The sequence below is a fragment of the Dreissena polymorpha genome, chromosome 10, assembly GCF_020536995.1.
Source record: "Dreissena polymorpha isolate Duluth1 chromosome 10, UMN_Dpol_1.0, whole genome shotgun sequence".
Lineage (NCBI taxonomy): Eukaryota > Metazoa > Mollusca > Bivalvia > Myida > Dreissenidae > Dreissena > Dreissena polymorpha.
The window spans coordinates 11,452,461-11,476,198 of NC_068364.1; the positions used below are offsets into that span (position 1 = coordinate 11,452,461).

Below are 23,738 nucleotides of genomic sequence, written 5' to 3' on the forward strand. Positions count from 1 at the left end.
ATAACCAATTCCTTTTGACGACTTCCTTTCTGTGATTGTTTTTTTTTTACTGAAAACGGCCAATATTACATTATCATTTTTAATTTAGGTATTTGATTATACATCGATAATAGAATAGTCGTGATGGTTATAGACAATCGCCGACGAGTGTTTGCCGCTAAGAGTTTGTGTTGCTATAAAACGCCCGTTGTAACGTATTTCAGATGGCCATCCAGCCATGCGATGGGGTACCCCAGATCATTCATGTAGAGACGACCGGTGTGTTATACAACAACGCCACCATATACTACGTGGTAGTTTAGTGCCGAGTGATATTCACCCATTGTTGCAAGCCCATATACGATTCTTCTGTACCGCTGTTTCGGAATGTGATGCTTATAAAATAAATCAACGGCATATGATATTGTAGTTGTGTTTATCCGAAGTTTTTTGGCAGTGTATGGACAAAATAAAAAGAACGTTTTTAGAGCTTTTTAAAGACCTCTTACATAGTCAACGTTGCGCTTCTGTAGACGGCGTGTAAGGATTGGGCATGTACCACATTTTCAGTTGGCAATAGTTACACAACATATTATTGAACCCTAAAATACCATAAAAGCGTTAAGTAATGATCCTCTTTAACCTGTGTTGGCTGCACATGCTAATCATACGTAACCCCGTGTCGTAGTGAATATGGTGTTCGCCTAGCGTCCGGAAGGTCATGGGTTCGATCCCCACCGTGGGAGCGTTCTTTAGATCTCTCTCAAAGACACCAAGTACTGGTTTTAATCCCAGGAAACGGACTCGAGAGCATTTCAAATTAGTTTAGCTTTCGATGCAATTGAGCTAAAAAAAATAGGTTTAAAATAACTAACACTGGAGAGGCACTATTATCAATTTTCTCATAGATGGGCTCATTTAATAAGCTATATAGCTATAATAAGCTATATGTTTGTATAAACATATTTTGTTATAATTTTGTAAGATCGTTCTACAATATCCAGGAGCCAGCCACGACCAGAATGTCACGATTGTCGATATGATTGTTGCCCGCAATCTTCTATATGTTGGGGAAACGTGACAACGCGCGTATTGGCGTATTTGTGATTTTTGAAGAATATTAAGACTTCACAGCACATAAGTCCCTTTTGTATCATCTACCGCGGGGGAAGGGGCGCAATGTTTAGCTTCCTTCTACATGTATTTAACATGTGAGCCGATTGACATACGGTTGCCAATCGACCACTGACCGGATAATGTACCCGTCGGATGGACGTGCATGGGAATTTGGCGGTTGTTGTATCAAGGTCAGAATGGCTTAACACAATGCCATTCATGTGTCGTCGAAATATCTGAAGGGCTTAACACACTGGCATTTACATCTCGTCGTATGATCCGTATAGGTAACACACTAACATTAATGTCTCGTCGAAAGGTCTGAATGGATAAACACACTGTCATTCAAAAATCCCATTCATGTATTGTCGTTATGTTTGATTGGATAAACACACTCCCATTCATGTCTCGTTGTTAAGTCTGAATGGCTAAACACACTCCCATTCATGTCTCGTCTTAAGGTCTGAATGGCTTAACACACTCCCCTTTATGTCTAGGCTTAAGGTCTGAATGGCTAAACACACTCCCCTTTATGTCTAGGCTTAAGGTCTGATTGGCACAACACATTCCCATTAATGTCTAGTCTTAAGGCCTGAATGGCTAAACACACTCCCTTTTATGTCTAGTATTAAGGTCTGAATGGCTAAACACACTCCCTTTAATGTCTAGTCTTAAGGTCTGAATGGCTTAACACACTCCCTTTTATGTCTAGTCTTACGGACTGATTGGTTAAACACACTCCCTTTTATGTCTAGTCTTAAGGACTGAATTGCTAAACACACTCCCTTTTATGTCTAGTCTTAAAGTCTGATTGGCTAAACACATTCCCATATGATTGTCGTCGTAAGGTCTGATTGGCTAAACACACTCCCATTTATGTCTCGTCGTAAGGTCTGATTGGCTGATAACACTCCCTTTTATGTCTAGTCTTAAGGTCTGATTGGCTAAACACACTCCCATTAATGTCTAGTCTAAAGGTCTGAATGGCTAAACACACTCCCATTTATGTCTAGTCTTAAGGACTGAATGGCTAAACACACTCCCTTTTATGTCTAGTCTTAAGGACTGCATTGCTAAACACACTCCCTTTTATGTCTAGTCTTTAAGTCTGATTGGCTAAACACACTCCCATTTATGTCTCGTCGTAAGGTCTGATTGGCTAAACACCCTCCAATTTATGTCTCGTCGTAAAGGTTTAATGGCTAAACACACTCCCATTCATGTCAAGTCTTAAGGTCTGAATGGATAAACACACTCCCATTTATGTCTAGTCTTAAGGTCTGAATGGCTAAACACTATACCATTCATGTCTCGTCTATATGTATAAACATATATTGTTATAATTTTGTAAGCTTGTTCTACAATATCCAGGAGCCAGCCACGACTATAGTGTCACGATTGTCGATATGATTGTTGCCCACGATCTTCTATATGTTGGGGGAAACGTGAAAACGCGCGTATTGGCGTATTTGTGATTTTTTGAAGAATATTAAGACTTCACAGCACATAAGACCCTTTTGTATCATCTACCGCGGAGGAAGGGGGTGCAATTTTTAGCCTCCTTCTATATGTTTTATCATGTGAGCCGATTGAGATACGGTTGCCAATCGCCCAATGACCGGATAATGTACCCGTCGGATGGACGTGCATGGGAATTTGGCGGTTGTTGTATCAAGGTCAGAATGGCTTAACACAATGCCATTCATGTGTCGTCGAAATATCTGAAGGGCTTAACACACTGGCATTTACATCTCGTCGTATGATCCGTATAGGTAACACACTTACATTAATGTCTCGTCGAAAGGTCTGAATGGATAAACACACTGTCATTCAAAAATCCCATTCATGTATTGTCGTTATGTTTGATTGGATAAACACACTCCCATTCATGTCTCGTTGTTAAGTCTGAATGGCTAAACACACTCCCATTCATGTCTCGTCTTAACGTCTGAATGGTTTAGCACACTCCCCTTCATGTCTAGGCTTAAGGTCTGAATGGCTAAACACACTCCCCTTTATGTCTAGGCTTAAGGTCTGATTGGCACAACACACTCCCATGTATGTCTAGTCTTAAGGCCTGAATGGCTAAACACACTCCCATTTATGTCTAGTCTTAAGGTCTGAATGGCTAAACACACACCCATTTATGTCTAGTCTTACGGTCTAATTGGCTAAACACACTCCCATTAATGTCTGGTCTTAAGGACTGAATGGATAAACACACTCCCTTTTATGTCTAGTCTTAAGGTCTGAATGGCTAAACACACTCCCTTTAATGTCTAGTCTTAAGGTCTGAATGGCTAAACACACTCCCTTTTATGTATAGTCTTACGGACTGAATGGTTAAACACACTCCCTTTTATGTCTAGTCTTAAGGACTGAATGGCTCAACACACTCCCTTTTATGTCTAGTCTTAAAGTCTGATTGGCTAAACACATTCCCATTTGATTGTCGTCGTAAGGTCTGATTGGCTAAACACACTCCCATTTATGTCTCGTCGTAAGGTCTGATTGGCTAACAACACTCCCTTTTATGTCTAGTCTTAAGGTCTGATTGGCTAAACACACTCCCATAAATGTCTAGTCTAAAGGTCTGAATGGCTAAACACACTCCCATTTATGTCTAGTCTTAAGGTCTGAATGGCTAAACACACTCCCCTTTATGTCTGGTCTTAAGGACTGAATGGATAAACACACTCCCTTTTATGTCTAGTCTTAAGGTCTAATTGGCTAAACACACTCTTTTTATGTCTAGTCTTAAGGTCTGAATGGCTTAACATCCTCCCTTTTATGTCTAGTCTTAAGGAATGAATGGCTAAACACACTCCCTTTTATGTCTAGTCTTAAGGACTGAATTGCTAAACACACTCCCTTTTATGTCTAGTCTTTAAGTCTGATTGGCTAAACACACTTCCATTTATGTCTCGTCGTAAGGTCTGATTGGCTAAACACCCTCCCATTTATGTCTCGTCGTAAAGGTTTAATGGCTAAACACACTCCCATTCATGTCAAGTCTTAAGGTCTGAATGGATTAACACACTCCCATTCATGTCAAGTCTTACGGTCTGAATGGATAAACACACTCCCATTTATGTCTAGTCTTAAGGTCTGAATGGCTAAACACTATACCATTTATGTCTCGTCGTAAAGGTTTAATGGCTTAACACACTGCCATTTATGTCTCTTCTCAAGGTCTGAATGGCTTAACTAACTGCAATGAACACCATGGTTTCTGGTGTTAGTCTTTTATCATGCTCGGGACAGCATGCTATGTCACCTTAGTTCTTAATCATGCTATTACCACCAGATACATGGTGTTAGTCCTTAATCATGCTATTAACACAAGGCATATGGTGTTAGTACTTAATCATGTTATTAACACACGGCATATGGTGTTAGTTCTTAATTATGTTATGAACACCAAAGTAAGTGATTCACGTTTTTCAATTTACACAACTGTATGTGACATAAATCCAGTATCATGCTATGAACACCACAGTATCTGGTGAAAGGCTTTTATGATGCAATGAACCCACAATAAAATACTTAAGTCTCATATCATGCTTTGAACACAACGGTATGTGACTTAAGTCCTTTATCATGCTTTGAACACCACGATATCTAAGTCCATTTTAATGCGATGAACACAATAGTATCTGGTCTTAGTTCTGTATAATTCTATCACCACCACGACACGATATTTAAACACCGCGGTGTTCTCTTCAAGTTATTTAATGCTGCTATGAACATGCATGTAGTTGAAAAGCGGTTTACTGTGAAATGTCATTTATTATGCTATGAACACAGCGGTAGCTGAGGTAAGTCTTTAGATATTTTATGAACACGTCAGGTAATAAATTAATCAGGTTTTGAAGATAGTCATGTGTTGTGTGAAGAAGGTCAATAATTGTAAAATGTCTCAGATGCCCAGGTAAGGTCCACATCGTGGCTAGAATAAACAACCAAACCAGCTGGAGCAACGCTGACGACTTCTCTTCATCTCGATATCCACGTGTATGCATGAGAGTTCCTGGCCATTGGAATTGTCGATCACGCGCACGTGGGCTCTGTACAGACCCTAGGATACGAAACATGGTATAAGTAATATTTAATTGAGCTGCGTGCTGGGCACCATGGGCTTAATGAGTTTGCATTAAGTGACGTCACTTGACGCAAATGTATAAAGGACAGGCTTCCCAGAACGCGGCTTTGAGTTGACATTTTTCATGTAATAACATATACTATTTTGATCCTATGAATCTGAAAACATTCTACAAATAGGATCTGGCACGAGTTGTCATATCATACCATTTTTTATTAAACGAGTTCAGGAATTTTGTTAGTAAGCGAGCTTTTGGCAAACAAACAAAAACTAAGCCAATGAAAACGCTTAAAAAGTATATAACACATGTGTAAGATAAAATATTCGTATTATATAAATGGTTATATTACATGGGAAACAGGGTATGACATGTGATAAATTGAATTCAATCACGGAAAATGTTAAATAGGCACGACATGGCGTTAGGAAGAATCGGTTTCGGTTGACATCAGTTTTCGCTGAGTTCCATATTTACTATATCCAAAAACAGCCAACGCCCCCTATGGCATTAACCGGAATATAACATTCATGAGCGTATCCAACCTGTGTACAACAGCCAGTAAAGGCAAGTGTTCAAAGTGGATGCTATAGACAGGTAACCACTTTTTAGAAGATCCTTCGGCGCAGTAAGCGTGCAAATGTTTACTTGCTTTACCTTTATTAAAAAGATCTAGACATTACAAATATATATGCAATCACTAGCATATAGCATCATGCTCGCTCTAAATATTATTTTTTAATGCTATTACGACTTTATGGACAGCGTTAAACAACGAACACCCATACCTCGGCGAACCAATACAGTGCCGGTGGAATGGTCGGCAATGGCAGCGGACGTTTGTCTATGGTGATGACTTGCGGGGGCTGAGGACACAAACCTGGGGTCACGCCGCTATCCTCCAACATTCTTTGAATTCCTTGCCCCACCTGGCGGGATATACCCAGCCAATTGCTTGCAACCATTTCGTCAAGTAGGGTGCACATGTCTGCATATGTACTGAAATGGAAACCCGTAGCTTGGTCAAGCACATTTACTTCTCGTTCTGGGAAAACGGGGCTTAATGAATGTAGCTCGGTCTAAATTGCACATATATATATATATATATATATATATATATATATATATATATATATATATATATATATATATATATATATATATATATATATATATATATATATGTATATATATATATGAAAGATAACTTAAGAACTAGTTACTTCTTGTATACATTACTGATAATGCAGATTTTAAAATATAAAGAGATTTTAGAAAAATACTCATGCTAGGTAATATGATTTAAAACGGCATTATAAGAGATATAATTTTGCAAATCTTTCCACCAGGGACCATATCTTCTTCTGTTTTTATTATAATTTTATATATTTCAATGTTTATTTCATGCTATTTACAAGTCCAAATTGCGTATGACATATATTTTTCTTTTAATAAGTACAGATAAACCGTTTAAGTTCAAGGCATACACTGTTTACTAGTATAAAATCCTGACATGTCAACAGCACATGTACGCTCGATCTACTTCTCAACAGCAAATTAAAAACTTTCTTGGGTATATGGGCAGTACCAGAACAAGTGTGTATTGTTTTCTACTTCATTGTTACACAAAGTATAAAGTTGGCAACAATTTTTATCTTGAACGTAAAAGATTTTGTTCCCAAAATTCTGTGGATTAATCTAAACTGGAACAATCTGATACATATGTATCATTGGTTATATTGAACACAACTGCATATACGCTTTTCCAATTGATATTAACAAATTCTGAATTTCACCGTGTTTGACTAGCTGGAATGTCACTGTTTTGTATCAATATTTTATAAAGATATTTTTCTTCTTTAGGGCTGGTTGCTATTTTTTATATATACGTTGGTATAATAGGCACTTCAGTTGTATCGTCAAAGTTTGTCACGATTGGAAAAAAAATCTTACAGTGCTGGCTTATCCTAGGTACAACAAGAAATTTACATTTGTTCCCATACGTCATTCTTATTTTGGTTATTTTACACACACTGGAATTTCTTGCGTATATGTAATGAATATAATTGGCGGGGCAATTGTTTGGCTCCATGTGAGTTGAGTAACATCGTTAACTTCGAAATGAGCCTCGTTCTAAATAAACTGGGCTTAATGCAAATGGGTAAAGTGCCGTCCCAGATTAGCTTGTGTCGTCCGCACTCGCTGATCAGGGGCGACACTTTCACCCGTTTCTGTTTTTTTTTTCGTTTAGAAGAGACTTCCTTCAGGAGAAAAAATGCATAGATGCGTTTAAGTGCCGAGGGGCATAGGCTAATCTTGGACGGCACTTTACACTCATGAAATAAGCCCCGTTTCCTCAAACCACAAACCAATGCTCACATAGACACGTACTGACACGGAATACGTCACATTTACCTAGAATGGGGCTGAAATAATGTATAGACACCCACTGACGCTGTATTGAGTTCTTACCATGAGCCGATGTTGAAGAAGCAGGGGATGGGCACTTCGATGTATGGCCAGGACTGTAGGCGCCGCACGATGTTCAGTATCAACCGGGAGCTGCCCATCGTCCGGTTACTGTACAATGACCATAAAGTACCAGACATACGTATAAGCAGTTGCTTATTTATTGTATTCAAACAATTAAACACTCAATTCGCGCGCTGGAAAAAAAGAGATTTAATGGCATCTACGTAAAGTGTCGGCCCTGATTAGCTTGTGTAGTCCAGACAGGCTAATCAGGGACGACAGTTCCAGCCTCAACTGGGTTGTCGCTAAGAATATGCATCCTTTAAACAAAAAAACACCCTACAGGCGGAAAGTGTCGTACCCGATTAGCATATGCATTAAGTTCCGTTTTCCCAGAGCAAGATTCAATAAAATCATGAAACCACTTGTGCAATAATATTCGATCGAACGCCTAAATCAACACATATCCTCAAGTGATTTACGCCTTAAATATTTATATCAAAGTGCTGAACTCCAACAGGCTATTGAATATACCGCTAATTATAATATTTGAAATAATTTGATGAGGCCGAAGATAAACCAGATCGAGCCTATTTTCGGAATAAGTCACAGGAGCGTAAGCTACAGTTTGACTACAGTTGCCAAAACATGTTCGTTCAATACTTGATTGTACAGAGGACATATAATCTTGAGGCCCATATCACATTTTAAAGATTAGTGACGTGTGTGTCCATTCTTATTTTATATGACGTAAAAAACGAGATGGTTTTCATTTCTGTCTTTTGTCGGAACCAGTCAAGTACGAGGTGGTAATCATGTCTTTCTTTTGTCGGAACCAGTCAAATACGAGATGGTGTCCATTTCTGTCTTGTGTCGAAATCAGTCAAATCCGAGATGGTGTTCAGTTCTGTCTTTTGTCGAAACCAGTCAAATTCAAGAGTGCGGTCATGTCCATCTTTTGTCGGAACCAGTCAAATACGAGATTGTGATCATGTCTGTCTTTTGTCGAAACCAGTCAAATCCGAGATGAAGTTCATTTCTGTCTTTTGTAGAAACCAGTCATATACGAGATGGTGTTCATTTCTGTTTTTGTCGAAACCAGTCATATACGAGATGGTGTTCATTTCTGTTTTTGTCGAAACCAGTCAAATCCGAGATGTTTTTATTTATTTCTTTTGTCGAAACCCGTCAAATCCGGGATTGCGATCATGTTCATCTTTTGTCGAAACCAGTCATATACGAGATTGTGTCCGTGTCTGCCTTTTTTCAGAACCAGTCAAATCCGAGATTGCGGTCATGTCCATCTTTTGTCGGAACCAGTCAAATACAAGATTGTGCTCATGTCTGTTTTTTTGTCGGAACCAGTCAAATACGAGATTGTGCTTATGTCTGTCTTTTGTCGGAACCAGTCAAATCCGAGATTGTGTTCATGCCTGTCTTTTGTCGGAACCAGTCAAATACGAGAATGTGGTCATGTCAATGTTTTGTCGGAACCAGTCAACGACGAGATTGTTCTAATGTCTGTCCTTTGTCGGAACCAGTCAAATCCGAGATGGTGTTCATGTCTGTCTCTTGTCGAAACCAGCCACAGCCAAATCCGAGATTGCGTTCATGTCTGTCTTTGGTCGGAACCAGTCAAATACGAGAATGTGGTCATGTCAATGTTTTGTCGGAACCAGTCAAAGACGAGATTGTTCTAATGTCTGTCCTTTGTCGGAACCAGTCAAATCCGAGATGGTGTTCATGTCTGTCTCTTGTCGAAACCAGCCACAACCAAATCCGAACTTGCGTTCATGTCTGTCTTTTGTCGGCACCAATCAAATCAGAGATTGTGTTCATGTCTGTCTTTGGTCGGAATCAGTCAAATCAAGATTGTGGCCGTGTGTGTCTTTTGTCGGAACCAGTCAAATACAAGATTGTGTCCATGTCTGTCAAATCCGAGATGGTGTTCATGTCTGGCTCTTGTCGAAACCAGCCACAGCCAAATCCGAGATTGCGTTCATGTCTGTCTTTGGTCGGAACCAGTCAAATACGAGAATGTGGCCATGTCAATGTTTTGTCGGAACCAGTCAAAGACGAGATTGTTCTAATGTCTGTCCTTTGTCGGAACCAGTCAAATCCGAGATGGTGTTCATGTCTGTCTCTTGTCGAAACCAGCCACCGCCAAATCCGAAATTGCGTTCATGTCTGTCTTTTGTCGGCACCAGTCAAATCAGAGATTGTGTTCATGTCTGTCTTTGGTCGGAATCAGTCAAATCAAGATTGTGGCCGTGTGTGTCTTTTGTCGGAACCAGTCAAATACGAGATTGTGTCCATGTCTGTCAAATCCGAGATGGTGTTCATGTCTGTCTCTTGTCGAAACCAGCCACAGCCAAATCCGAGATTGCGTTCATGTCTGTCTTTTGTCGGCACCAGTCAAATCAGAGATTGTGTTCATGTCTGTCTTTGGTCGGAATCAGTCAAATACGAGATTGTCTTCATGTCTGTCTTTTGTCGGAACCAGTCAAATACGAGATTGTCTTCATGTCTGTCTTTTGTCGGAACCAGTCAAATACGAGATTGTGGTCATGCAAGTTCATTATCGTAACAAGCTAAAACGGAGATGTGTCCACGACTGTTTATTGTCGAAACAAGTCAAATTCGAGTTGGTGTTAAAGCATGTTTATTATCGAAAACAGTGAAATTCGAGATGATGTTAATACATGTTTATTCTGGGGAAAAGTCAAATCAAATATAAATTGTATACCTGTAGCCTTTGAGACTGAAGAACATGTCTCCTGGCAGAGTTACGGGACTTGGTGAGATATCAAGGTGGGTTATCTTCACAGGACTGTCCGACGAGGCTGTAAGAGACAAAATAAAAGCCCCATAAACACTCAAAATCAACGAACTTTGGTTAAATATATCGTAAAATAAAGTTAAGCCATAAAAATCAGTGTTCCTTAAAGCAATAGCCAAAATTTCAACGCTAGATGTAGTATGTAAACATAAATTTAACGAGATACTAAATGCTCGTTTATATATTTTTGTGTGACAATATATTCCATGTGAATTCCCAATAATAAGGTGAATAATAACATAATGAGTTTTCCTGAGATCTACATCGTGCTTCCGACGCTGCCCGAAGCCAATCTCGCGTTCTCTCGCTCTATTCGGATATCGTCGAGGGAAATTCACATGGAATAATATATTGTAACACAAAAAATAAAAACGAGCATCTAGAGTTGAAATTCGGGATATTGCTATTAAGAACACTGATTTGCAATTGGTTAACTTTCTTTAACGAAATATTTTACGAGATATTCGTTGATTTTTAGTATTTATTGGACTTTAAAGGCAATGAAAATGTAAATACAGAAATGATTGTTTTAAATGTGAATACAGAAATTAAGAAAAATATTTACAGATCGATGAAATCATTCATGTATTCACAAAGCTTTAGAAGCAGCAATGTGGAATGCATCAAATATTTAGAGTAAGATATATAACATGCACAGGGATGTTTGTACTTACTGCAGTCACTCCACATCCGTGGTTTTCTGACTGTCCGTCCGTACGCGACAGTGATAGCAAGCCCCAATCCTATCAGAACCAGGACATTGAACGCTGCCATTGTCTTGTCAATAACACACGATATATTTTATCTTTGCAATAGAAATATATAAATATAAACGCATAAACCGTGTCAATTGTTAAAAATCTGTATGGACGTATCGTTGTTGAACACTTTTTTTATTTTGTGTTTATTTATGGCACAAATTGTTTTTAAAGCTTAAAAACAGTTCAATGTAAGGCGCGATATTTATATTCCATCAACGTATCTGTGTTTTTGAAAATTAACGCAGCACGTGCTTACTTAAATGTGAAAGGTCCCAGCACGTCTTGAATCCTCTGAATGTAATGCCAGCACTTCTTTGTCTCAAAGTGGCGTGATCCCTTCTCGACAGACGCAACCTGGCTACAGGTGGATAAAGATCGAAAGACCTGCACTAACCAATTGCTGAAGCAAAGATTTCATGATAACACCATACGAGAGGGTAGTTCCAACAGAACTGTGTCTCACCGAAGAATAATGTAGAGTTTTATCCCTCGTGATACAAATGTGAGGTCATGTGATTAGTTCTATGTAGCTGTTTGGGACAAGATAGGAGTCGTGCTCTGAGAAAACGGGGTTTAATGCATGTGCGTAAAGTGTCGTCCAAGATTACCGCTTTTACGATATATTTCGTTTAAAAAAGTCTCATCTTCGTAAAAACTCAGTTTGTGCGGAAAGCGTCGTCCTTTATTTGCATCTGCGAGGCTCGTATGGTATTGAAATTGTTTCTCTACATTGGATAATTTTTGCACCATCGCTCTGGCGCTTTCGCGGGTTTGAAAAAGGCCGCCACTTCGCCAATTCGCCAACACGATACAACAAACAAAATATACCAGTCAGAAAGACAAAAAAGGGCGAAAAATGTCATAATGCCGCATCGGTGACATTTTAGTCGTTCTGGTGAGTATATTTGCCGTGTATTCGTTTCCGGCGGGTTTAAAGGTCGTAAACCTCTCCGGAACCTTCGTAAGATTTATGCAATACCTCGTTTACTGATTCTGAGTGACTAACCTGCAAGAACGACAAATATGGCGCCACATTATCCTTGTTGTCGTAATTGCGGGTATATGTGTCGTTCGTTCGTTGTGGCATGTTATCGAACGTCTTCAAACACGCTTAAAACATATAAAAGAGATCAGCTACCGTATTCCTGTCAAATGCAGCATTAATATTATGAAATATTTTATATAAAAGGTGGACTTGGAGTAGTGAATATGTTATCCGCCTAGCGATCGGAAGGTCACGGGTTCGATTCCAAATGTTTAAGCGTTCTTTAGATATTCTCCAAAGATGACAAATACTGTTTCCAACCAGGACACCATCGGCTTATGGTGCAATCGAGCTTAAATATATAGCCTCGAAGCCTCATCTGGGACGACACTTTCCGTTTTTATAATTTTTTTCGTTTTCTCTTTTTAGCGAAAATTCATTTAAGGCGGGTAGAGTCGTCTCTGGTAAGCCTGTGCGGACTGCACAGGCTGACTGTTCAGGCTGATCTAGAACGATACTTTATGTACATGCATTTAGCCCAGTTTTCAAAGAACGAGGCTTAAATACATGGAGCAGCGGAGTAACACATAAAAGAAGAAACTTTATTGTAATCAATAAATATATCCTAAGTCAATTATACGCTGACATGCAAATTCCTGATATTTCGACAAACTGGCCTAATAATTATTGGACAAGAACAGTTATATCGTTCATGTCATAGACCATTTATATATTGAACTTTTCGATCTACCCTCAGCATTCTCCGGCAACTCACTGAAACGTGTATACAAACACATGTCGGGGTTAAGCTTCATGTCTCGTGAATTCTCAGTGACGTTGACCTACATCGTAACTGACATTTTCCACCTGAGACTCGCTCTAGAAAAACGGGGCGTAATGCATGTGCAGAAAGTGTCGTCCCATATTAGTCCGTGCAGTCCGCACAGGCTAATTAGGCAAAAAATATCCGCTTTCGTTGTGTTCTTTTGTTTATATGAAGTCTCTTCTTGAAAAAAATCAAGATAAGGCGGACAGTGTTGTCCCTGGTTAGTCTGTTGTTACTCAACAGGCTTATCTGGAACGGCACATAACGCTCGTGAATTAAACCACGTTTTCTAAGAGCAGGGCTCGTTATTTTTTTTATTCTGATTTCTGTCCTATCCGCAAATGGGTCAATAGTGCTATTATGTACTGATTTAAAGCATTTTTTTCAATTTACATTTTTTTTTCATTTTAAACTTTAAATACAAAATGTATATTCAGTAATTGAACGAGAGGACAGTATTACAGCGCCCTCACACTTCTTTGGGGGAAGGGGTCCGAAGCCCTGAGGAGGGGGAATTTTCACGGCGTTTCCCTTTTTGGGGGATTTTTTTTACTTACTCTCTCATTATTACATTTGTACATGTTTGCACTATATTCATTGCATTTTTCATAATTAAGTATGTTTGCAAAGATTAAATTGAAATAGAATTGAGATATAATAATCATGAGACAAATCATTCTATTAAAAAAATAATTTTTTTTTAGGGGAAATTTTTCCCCCCAAAAGGGGAAAAAAGTATTCTTTTCAGGTGGGGGATTATGGCGGCAGATTTAATAGATTGGGGGCCCTGTATTATTATGTAACAAGATTAACAATACAGTCCACTCTCGTTATCTCGACATCGGATATCTCGATATTCTCGATGTGTCGAAGTAAGCTCAATGTCCCATTTTTTTCCCTTCTTTTTCTATATAAATAAACATCGCTTATCTCGATTTTCGTTATGTCGAATAATTCGATATGTCGATATAAAATTTTGTCCCGAGTCCCGATTTTACATGTATTTACTGTGGTTTATCTCGAAGTGCGAATAACTGCCCCAGTGTCGGCAAAAGGTGAGAAAATTTTTCTTTGATACTTCACCGTCTCGCTTCGCCCGGCTGCTCCCGATACTGTGCGGTAGGAAATTGATCCGTTTATTGCATCACTGATCACACGTGTGTAACGTCGTTAGCCATTAACACTTGAGTAAGGCCTGTCACTTTAACTGTCACTTTTTAACATCAATTAACTGCAATTAATACACAGCCTGCCGAAATGCCGAAAGACTATTTGTTTTTACAAACAACATTTCAAAATGCATTGAGTTATATTTTTGCGTATATAAACCGTTGCAAATTTACAGAGTGTTGTTCTATCCTTGAACTCCATAAGTCATTATCATGGCTAACTTGAAAGAATATTTCAAACTACAAAATGTACATGTACAGTTCAGTATTCCGGAACGTGATTTACGCTTGTTCAGATGGAAAACCCTCGTCTTGATTGGAGGTCAATTGCATCATAACTTTAAATATCAACATTACCGGCGGTTTAATCGACAGTTTAGAAAAATTATAACCGCATGTGTTCATGCAATTCTGTAATACTTAAAACGTCATTTTAAGCATTTAAATAGCAAAATTGATCTTGCCTTGTAAAAACGCGCATATATATATCAGGTAGAGAGTATTATGCCACACGGTGACGGCTTTAGTTAGACCACTTAGCAGGTATTTAGATGTTAAAAACAAGGTAAATTTTCGTCTCATTTTTTTCTTTGAAAACGCCTTATCGGATATCTCGAACTCTCGTTATCTCGATATTTTTTCTTGTTCCCGCCGACTTCGAGATAACGAGAGTGGACTGTATGTCATAAAACAACATTTTTCATCACTTTAACAAAAAACATCGGATATAATATAAATGTTCATATATATTATATCATATTTTTTTCAAAATGATGAAAAATGTTGTTTTATGACATATTGATAGTGTTTCAGTGAATCTGCCACGCGCCCAACACCTGTGGAATCGAGCATTTAACGCCCAACTGGCAGCAATGAACTCGAATAGCAATACCTGACCCGGTGACTCTGTTTCATTGAAATAAAACAAATAAATATAGGTAAGAACATTTGATATAAAAACTGTATCTTTAAATATCTCATCATGTCAATTTTCATTGCCGCAGCCGATGGCTTGAGCATAATTTTATTTTCGCAGCCGATGTCATGACCATCTAATAAGTAGCCGCGGCCGTTGTCTTGAGCCGTTTTTCCAACCCCACTCGAATTTAAACGTTGATAAAAATGTTGTGTGTTCATGTTGGATGCTGTAATTTGGAATAACCGAAGAGAAATCATTAGATATTTCAATAAAACGTTGTTCATATTTATCTTTAGTCTAAACCCTGTGTAATTAGAGTTTGACAGAAAGATAGGTGAATTTTGTTTGATTTTTGTCCACAGTCTAACGGATTTCTTTAAAAGTAAGCAGCTAGGAAGGTAAGGATTACGTTAACAAAGTCATTTTTACTAAGGCTCTCAAAGAACACAAGCAAATCTGCTCAATTCAATACGTAAAATATAAAGAATAGGGAATATTTACACTCCGCTTTTACCCGACATGTATACACTTCCGCAGCCGATGGATGAACAGCAGACGATGCGTTAGTCGATTGCACGGTGTGGTTAACCGAGTAGACAAATAAATAAACTTCCTACTGTTTCGTGCGACTTATTTTATCAAATGAATGCCTCAGATTCGCATCCGGTAATCGTGTGTATCCGGTAATCCTGCGCTTCCGGCAATCTTGCGCACTTTGTTTTTTTTGCAATTGTATTTGAGACTTGCAACGTTTTATTAACTAATTAAAAACATGTTCCCTGTTTTATTTATTATATACATTGAGAATGAACGCAGTTTTACGCTTAATTTAAAAAACGATTTGATACCTAATATTTCTTAAAGGGACCTTTTCACGTTTTGGTAAATTGACAAAATAAAAAAAATGTTTCAGATTCGCAAAGTTCTGTTGTAGTTAATTTGTGAGGACACAGTAATACTGAACATTTACCATGCTCTAAAATATTCATTATATGCATCTTTTAACGATATAACAACCTGAACATTATGAAGCGTCGCAACGCGAAACGATTGAATAATTTGGCGAGTTCTGTTGTTTTCGTTATGTGTTGTGATATTACGAGGATTGCTTATAAAAAGTATAAAATACATCGCTCATTGTATGAGCACGGATGGCCGAGTGGTCTTAGCGATATACTTTTACTTCAGGGGTCAGTGGTTCGAGCCCAGTGTAGGGTTACCGGTACTTTTTTCTTTCTTTAATTGTATTATTATTTTTGTTGTTTTTGCCCTGTCTGTTTGTTGGTTTGCGTCAAACAATTTGCCACAACTTTTGCAATATTCAAGATAGCATATTGGACATGCATGTGTATCTCATGGAGCTGCACATTTTGGGTGGTGAAGGGTCAAGGTCATCCTTCAAGGTCAAACGTCAAATATATGGGGGGACACATTCACGAACACATCTTGTTTACTGGAGCTTTTCAGTCTAATATTTACATTTATCAATATAAAGCATTTAATGACAAACTTCAATACATGCAAAAATCTGCGAATAAGTCCCTTTAATTTGTACACATATTAAGGAAATAATTGTATACATTAGTTAAGAATTATATAATAACTTACTAAACTTAAATATTAAAATGTAATCTGGGTGCTTCAAAGGAGATCGTATACCAACGAAGTTGAACTGTACCATCCGATTCAATTTAAGCTGACTGATATGCGAAAAAATCGAGTATCTTTTGACCCACTGAAATGTAAAAGGAAAAAATATAAATAATTTTTTTTTCAAATTATGTCTTGCTCGAAAGACTTATTTAACATGCATTTTCAGGTGTAGTAGGGAAAATAATTATTTTTTATCACAACCCGCGACCTGTATCTATAAAATAGGAAAGAAGGACAAAGAAAGAAAATAAGTGTGGGTTATTCTGCAACAAACGCTAAGCGTGATGCAGCAGACAGACAATTTTTATGCATTATGCAATGCAGGTAAACCATATTAGTATTGCAAATATTATATTTAGTATAACCACAGTTTACGTTCGGTTATTTTTGCTTTTATTTTGCATTTATTAGCATATCATGCATTTTATCCCGGAAAAACGTTAATGGCCAGAGGGCTTTAGCTTTAGCTTCGGAAGAATTAAATCACGAGGTTTAGTCCGAATGGTTTGATAGCAAACATCGAAACGATACACCGTTGGTTATTACTCCAATAGGCAACACTTAGCCGCAAAGTATTACATTTCGGTCACGAATTTATGTAGTTCGTCGGTGTTATATACGAACCATTTTAATATATACTCCTTCCATTTCCTGTGCTAAAGCCTTCAGGTCATTATCGTGTTCCCGGGTGCATCCGCTATTCAATGTCCTATTTTTGGTGATGACATAAACATGCATTCATAAACGTCATAAATGGATACTTCGAACATTTTCATTAAACTTATTTATAAGCTTCTTTTATGGACAGACTTGGAAACAAAACGTCTACCTTTTAATTAAATGACGTAATTTTCTTATGTGCGGAGGGTAAATTGTTCACAAGAGACGTGACTAATGTTTGTTGTAATTTGATTTTGGGATTATCATTTGCACACAAAGTGTATTTTAGATATTTTGGTAGGCTTCTAAATTTCAATTTCTGCCAAGGAACTCCAAACAGAGATAACCAAGGAACTCCAAACAGAGATAACCAAGGAACTCCAAACAGAGATAACCAAGGAATTCCAAACAGAGATAATTAAAGTCTTGTTCTTATCCATTACTTTAATTAAAAAAAAAACACCAACTGTAAAAATAGAATGTTCAAACTGGTATCACTGCCTTTGAACGGTCGATGCAAAACATTCGGGGTTTAAACCGTTTTGAGGGTTAGCCGAACTTATAAACTCGCACTTCTTGAGTCTAACGTGAGGAACGCCACGGGATTATCGAATTGCATCATACAGAAAAACATTTAAAAAACAAGATAAAAGTTATTCAGTATTCGGTTGAATTTAAAAACGGCTAGAATACTTAGTTTACGCCAAGGCCCGTAAGAAAAGCATCACGGTACGGACCTGAAATGAATCTCTTTCACTTTATTGAAAGGGGCCTTTTCACGTTTCGGGAAATTGACAAAATTATAAAAAAAATGTTTCAGATTCGCACATTTTCGTTGTAGTTATGATATTTGTGAGGAAACATTAATACTGAACATAAATCATGCTCCAAAGTATCCATTATATGCACATTTTGACGATTTAAAAACCTGAAAATGATAAAGCGTTGCAACGCGAAACGATTGAATTTTAATAATTTGGAGAGTTTTTTATACTACGAATATTGCTTATATAAAGAACATGCATACATTTCATCACTCATTGTGTGAGCGTGGATGGTCAAGTGGTGTAAGCGATAGTCGAGTGGTAGCACTCTGGTCTACCATTCCAGAGGTCCCCGGTTCACTTCCCGGCCGAGGCACTGGAAATTTCAGAATTTCTTCAAGTGTTCCCCCCCCCCCCAACTAGAGATGTACTGGTATGAAACCCAGGTAATTCTTGCGTGTATCGGTGCTATACACGGAGTACGTAAAAGAACCAAGGGATCTATTCGCAAAGAGCTAGGGTATCGCACCCATGTATCCCAATACTGTCTCTTCTGCTTGCTGTCTCTTCAGCAAAAACCAAAGGACCCCATTTTTAATAAGTGCTTGCACTTTCATGGGTTATCATTGACTGCTAGGTCAAAATAAATACATACATACATAGACTTTTACCCCAGGGGTCAGTGGTTCGAGCCCAGTTGAGAGTTACTTTTTTTCTTTCTTTCTTTTTTTTTACTGGAGCTTTTTATATCCAAGTGTGTATATGTGTGTATATCAGAGTTTATTTACAGGTCCTACCGGCCTCTTCACGAGGTCTTTGAGGTCCGACCTGCCCCTGTGACCTTTCAGGAGATAAAAGTTATTTTAAGTCAGAGTAGGTCAGATTTACCCCGGGTGTCCGGGTGTTTTGCCAAAGGTTTATACTTTCAGGAGAGTTCAGTGCACGCTGGCCAATGAGACCTTAATGTGCCCTGTACTGTATTGCTGGTGATGATTTTAGGATTAGGTGTAATGCAGAGTGCATGAGTAATGTGTATTTGTGTGTTATATGGGTGTGTTCGGTGTATTGGTTTGTTTAGGGTGTTGTGTAGGTTAGTGTTGTGTGTATGTGGGTGTTTGTTTAGGGGTGATGTGTAAGTGAGTGTTTTGTGGTTGTGTTCTAGGTCTTATGGTGATTATGTATATACGGTTGTGTGTAGATCACTAGATCAGTCATAGAGGCCTACCAAGGACCAGTACTCATTCCATTCGGAGCCACCATCGTCCTTTTTCGCCCTTTTTTTATATCCAGTGTTTATATTTATCAATATAAAGCATTTAATGACAAACTTCAATACATCCCAAAATCTACGAAAAGGCCCCTTTAATCTTTTAGTTTTACAAACCAAGTGCGTGCACGAGTTAGATTGGATTCATCCTAAACGCAAGGGACGTAACTTTGATCTAATATTGTACGAGAATTACACGCATTAAACGCCTTTTAGTTCTTCTGTTTAATTGCAATATGTTGACATTTAAACGGTATTCAAACAAACTAACGCTTTAAATTTAAATAAAAATAACATTTTCGAGAAATAACCAATTGAAAGTATGCAAACCGAAACCAGCCAGCGCACAATCATTTAATTACCAAACATAGTATAAGGCGCACAGCGATTCTAAATTTAGAATCAAAATACGGGTTTTCTGGGTCAAAGGGTATGAAGGACTGTAAAATGGCGGCTCAATAGAAAGGTGGGTCCACAAATAATGAAATCAAGTTTGCTTATATGGTGTCTATGATGTAAAATGTGAAACTGGAGTTTAATTTTTATAAGAATTGATTTATTTCTTTATATTTGGAATTAAAAGACCATGTATTTCCATGAATTTCGCGTTTCAAACAACCAAGTTGACAAACTGTTTCAAACCGGAAGTGTTCAACAACTGTCAAATTGATGGGTGGGGGACGGTACCCAATTAGGATTTACAGAAGAAAAAAAAAACACTTCCATAATGACATATTGTGGTTATTGCGCTATTCGCCTTTGCATTCTTTGTTACAGTTTTTAAAATAAAAGATCCAGGTAATAAAGCAGGGACTTGGTACAGTCGATTGGTGTATAACTGATAGCTTAGGACTTCGATTCTCATTTCAACGTAAACACCATGCATTCAGTAATAGAACCAATAAACCTAGATAGACACATGTCTTTCCTATTGAAACATGCCAGCGGTTTTAAATTTCCGAAAAAATATTATTTGTTTACAGCGCGAATTTTATGGTACACTGATTCAGCCATTACCGGATCGCTAGGTCTTTATCGGATTACATGTGTATCATGTTATTTCTTGAAATTTGACACAGCATTTGTAAAAAATAATTGCAATATATGCACATTTCCAGAAAGGAAATTCATTTCTGCGTTCAAGTTCATGGAAATCGCTGCACAATTGATGAAGTAATGGCAGGTTCAAAGCGATGCACCCTATATTCGGGTCATTTTGAGCTGAAAACCCTGTTATATATATAGATTTGATAGTGAAAAATATGTTTTCAGAGAAATCGATTTTTCGTTATAATTTTATTATTTTTCATTAAAAATGATGTTTTCACAAATTAATATCATAGCCACACGCTAACCACATGTGTATTGGACAACTTCAATTGAGTTTATATTTATTTTGCGACAATCCCCACATTCCTAAATATGGGTCACCACATGTCCGGTATTCACTAAATCCCGAGTTGCAGCTTTCATGCTGATTTTATATGGTACGCATCAATTTGGTTTCTGAGCATTCTTACTTTTGTAAAGGCCACATAATAATAAATATTACATCAATGAACATTATGTTTACCAAACAAAATCTGCAAAATTCAAGAAACCATTCGTCTGCAATTTTCCTGTCACATAAACGTTGCGTACATAACGTGACCATGTTTTGCTTACGAAAAAAAACAACAGTAGTAAACATTGACTCACGTCAACAAAAACATGAATCGACTTAATAATGATAGGCTTTTTGTATTCAATTCATAGAAAACTATAAATCTCAACATAATTAAAAGTATTTTGCAAAAAACGTTTAATCTATCCGTTACTCACTAAAATCCGCTATACACCAATCGACTGTATTTCAATCTTGGGTTGTATTGTGTTAAGTTGGTTCTTTATTGACTTGTAAACTTTATTATCAAAAAGTAGGTTTACTGAAGTTATACATCACATTCTGCTAACAATTAACATGCTGCTTCAGAAATGTTAATACATGTTGTCAGGTATTCAAGCTTTTCCCCAGGATTGTTTTCAGACAAAGCGGTAAGGACCCTTTTGCAATGTCTGTCACTTTCTGCATGTAATAAATCAATGTCTACATCACTGTTTTTTTATCAATTAAACTTTCTTTAATATTGCTGATGTAGTATATTTATTAAAAAAACAAACACAAAAGCATAAGATCCAATATAATTTAGATATAAATAGCAGGTCATTAATTGCTTAACAGCTGATAAGTGACGGCTGGATTTGAGTGGTCCTTGGCTTGAAAGCAGAACTCGATTCATTCAGATTTTACAGGCAGTCTGAAAATAAACCCATCGCCTGATTGCCAATGTGATGAAATATCGGCTCTGGCGATAGAAAAATTGAATATAGATTGCATGAATTGCGATGAAAAAAATCTGAGAGAAAATAAACGAACAAATAATCAATTTACGCATTTCAGGTTCTTGCTTGGTTACTTCCCTTGGTTTTCTATCGTGATCTCCTTTAGATGTTATAGAGAGTGTAAAGTCTGGCTCGCGTATGTAAAATGTTGTGATACTTTTGGTAAACTGAACTTGCATTCTACGCAGTTAAATGAAATAATAGTGCATTTTTTTTTTAAGTTAAGTCAAACGATTTAATGTGTGTTGTTTTGAAATTACGAAATAGCCATAACATTTTTATCAGTCATGTGATTACCGGTAAGATGGATATCCGTGTCAGAGCACCGGATTTGTATTTGGTAAATACTGGTAAATTAATTCATTTTTTTTTCTGGCTATGAAAAATTTCTTCTGGCTATGACATTTTCAAAGTTTCTTAGCTACATGTACATTGGTTATGAAGACAAAAAAGTTTGCTTTTCAGACTGTACAGGTGCTTAAAAAATGTTTTCAACTTTATGTGCTCAATTATTTAAAATGGAAAAAATCAATGGCAAATAAAAAACCCAAAGGTGTCAGGAAAGAAAATTTGAAAAATCAAGTGTTGCAGTGACAAGTATATGGAAATTAAGGCACAGCTGGTTGATGTGCCCAGCTCCTGGGTCTTAATGAAACCTCCATGTTATTGTCTGTATATATGGCAGTACCGTTTTTTTGGACTGGGAAGCTGGTGATCAAAATGCATAAACTTGATTCGTCTTTTAATGAACTTCAGTTGCAAAACAAACAATTACTCCCAATAAATTTCCCTTTCAGATTGCAGAGATGCCCTGTGATCATTTGTCAGTTGCAGTGCTCTAGCTAGGATCTGAAAAGAGCAGGGGGGATTTTTTGTCAAAAGTGCACTTTGGACGCGCAGTATTTTGTTAAAAGGGCACTTTCGAGCGCGCAGGCGTTTCTGGAATGCTTCCTCTTGCATGTTCATTAATATGTTATTAATAATTGTTAGAATAAATTATTCCCATCACTATTAAACAATTCAAATTAAATGACTACAATGAGGAATAAAATAATTACAATGTATTTTAATAAGAGATTGATTAATCTTCATATGTAAAAAAATAAAAATAAATATTTTTTATTTAGGGCAGGGGGGGGGGGGGCCCTAGGAAGGGCAGGGCGGAGGTTCGGGAGGGCAGGGCGCCGCGCCCTTCGATTCAGGCCTAGCTGGAGCACTGCAGTTGCCAACAGATGCTCAATCTGTCATATTATTTTTATGTCCCCCACTATAGTAGTGGGGGACATATTGTTTTTGCCCTGTCTGTTGGTCTGTACGTTGGTCTGTTTGCGCCAACTTTAACATTTTGCAATAACTTTTGCTATATTGAAGATAGCAACTTCATATTTGGCATGCATGTGTATCTCATGAAGCTGCACATTTTGAGTGGTAAAAGGTCAAGGTCAAGGTCATCCTTCAAGGTCAGAGGTCAAATATATGTGGCCAAAATCGCTCATTTTATGAATACTTTTGCAATATTGAAGATAGCAATTTGATATTTGGCATGCATGTGTATCTCATGAAGCTGCACACTTTGAGTGGTAAAAAGTCATGGTCAAGGTCATCCTTCAAGGTCAGAGGTCAAATATATGTGGCCCAAATCGCTTATTTTATACTTTTGCAATATTGAAGATAACAACTTGATATTTGGCATGCATGTGCATCTCATGGAGCTGCACATTTTGAGTGGTAAAAGGTCAAGGTCATCCTTCAAGGTCAGAGGTCAAATATATGTGGCCAAAATCGCTCATTTTATGAATACTTTTGCAATATTGAAGATAGCAACTTGATATTTGGCATGCATGTG

General features: G+C 37.6%; 3 protein-coding genes across 9 annotated transcripts in view; 2 read left to right on the plus strand and 1 right to left on the minus strand.

Annotated features, from left to right (window-relative positions):
• Positions 1–401, plus strand: part of LOC127848230 (uncharacterized) — a 34,500-nt gene extending 34,099 nt beyond the window's left edge. For all 3 annotated transcript variants that reach the window (XM_052380561.1, XM_052380563.1, XM_052380562.1), the window contains one exon: positions 204–401. In XM_052380561.1, coding sequence (XP_052236521.1) covers positions 204–302 — 99 coding nt within the window. In that variant the 3' untranslated portion in view covers positions 303–401. The remainder of the gene's footprint in view (positions 1–203) is intronic.
• A 4,395-nt stretch (positions 402–4,796) lies between these two features.
• LOC127848030 (ganglioside GM2 activator-like) lies at positions 4,797–11,650 on the minus strand. Its single transcript, XM_052380316.1, has 5 exons — positions 11,181–11,650; positions 10,414–10,510; positions 7,668–7,775; positions 5,984–6,194; positions 4,797–5,173 (listed from the first exon to the last, which is right to left on the minus strand). The coding sequence occupies exons 1-5, from the start codon at positions 11,278–11,280 to the stop codon at positions 5,045–5,047; spliced, it is 645 nt and encodes a 214-aa protein (XP_052236276.1). The 5' UTR covers positions 11,281–11,650; the 3' UTR covers positions 4,797–5,044.
• Positions 11,651–19,849: 8,199 nt separating this feature from the next.
• LOC127848793 (neurabin-1-like) overlaps positions 19,850–23,738 on the plus strand; it is a 142,118-nt gene continuing 138,229 nt past the window's right edge. For 3 of the 5 annotated variants that reach the window (XM_052381419.1, XM_052381420.1, XM_052381421.1), the window contains exon 1: positions 19,851–19,976. The gene's annotated coding sequence lies outside the window, so the exon portion shown is untranslated. Of the gene's footprint in view, positions 19,977–20,022; positions 20,309–23,738 lie in introns of those variants that run through there. The other 2 variants (XM_052381417.1, XM_052381418.1) reach the window with 2 other exon arrangements.

Excerpts from the sequence above, each read along its gene's own strand:
- LOC127848030 (XM_052380316.1), bottom strand. The coding sequence starts at position 11,280 with ATGGCAGCGTTCAATGTCCTGGTTCTGATAGGATTGGGGCTTGCTATC. Across the intron at positions 10,511-11,180 it reads ACGGATGTGGAGTGACTGCA|CCTCGTCGGACAGTCCTGTG; the intron begins GTAAGTACAAAC and ends TGTCTCTTACAG. Across the intron at positions 5,174-5,983 it reads CACTGTATTGGTTCGCCGAG|GGTCTGTACAGAGCCCACGT; the intron begins GTATGGGTGTTC and ends TTCGTATCCTAG.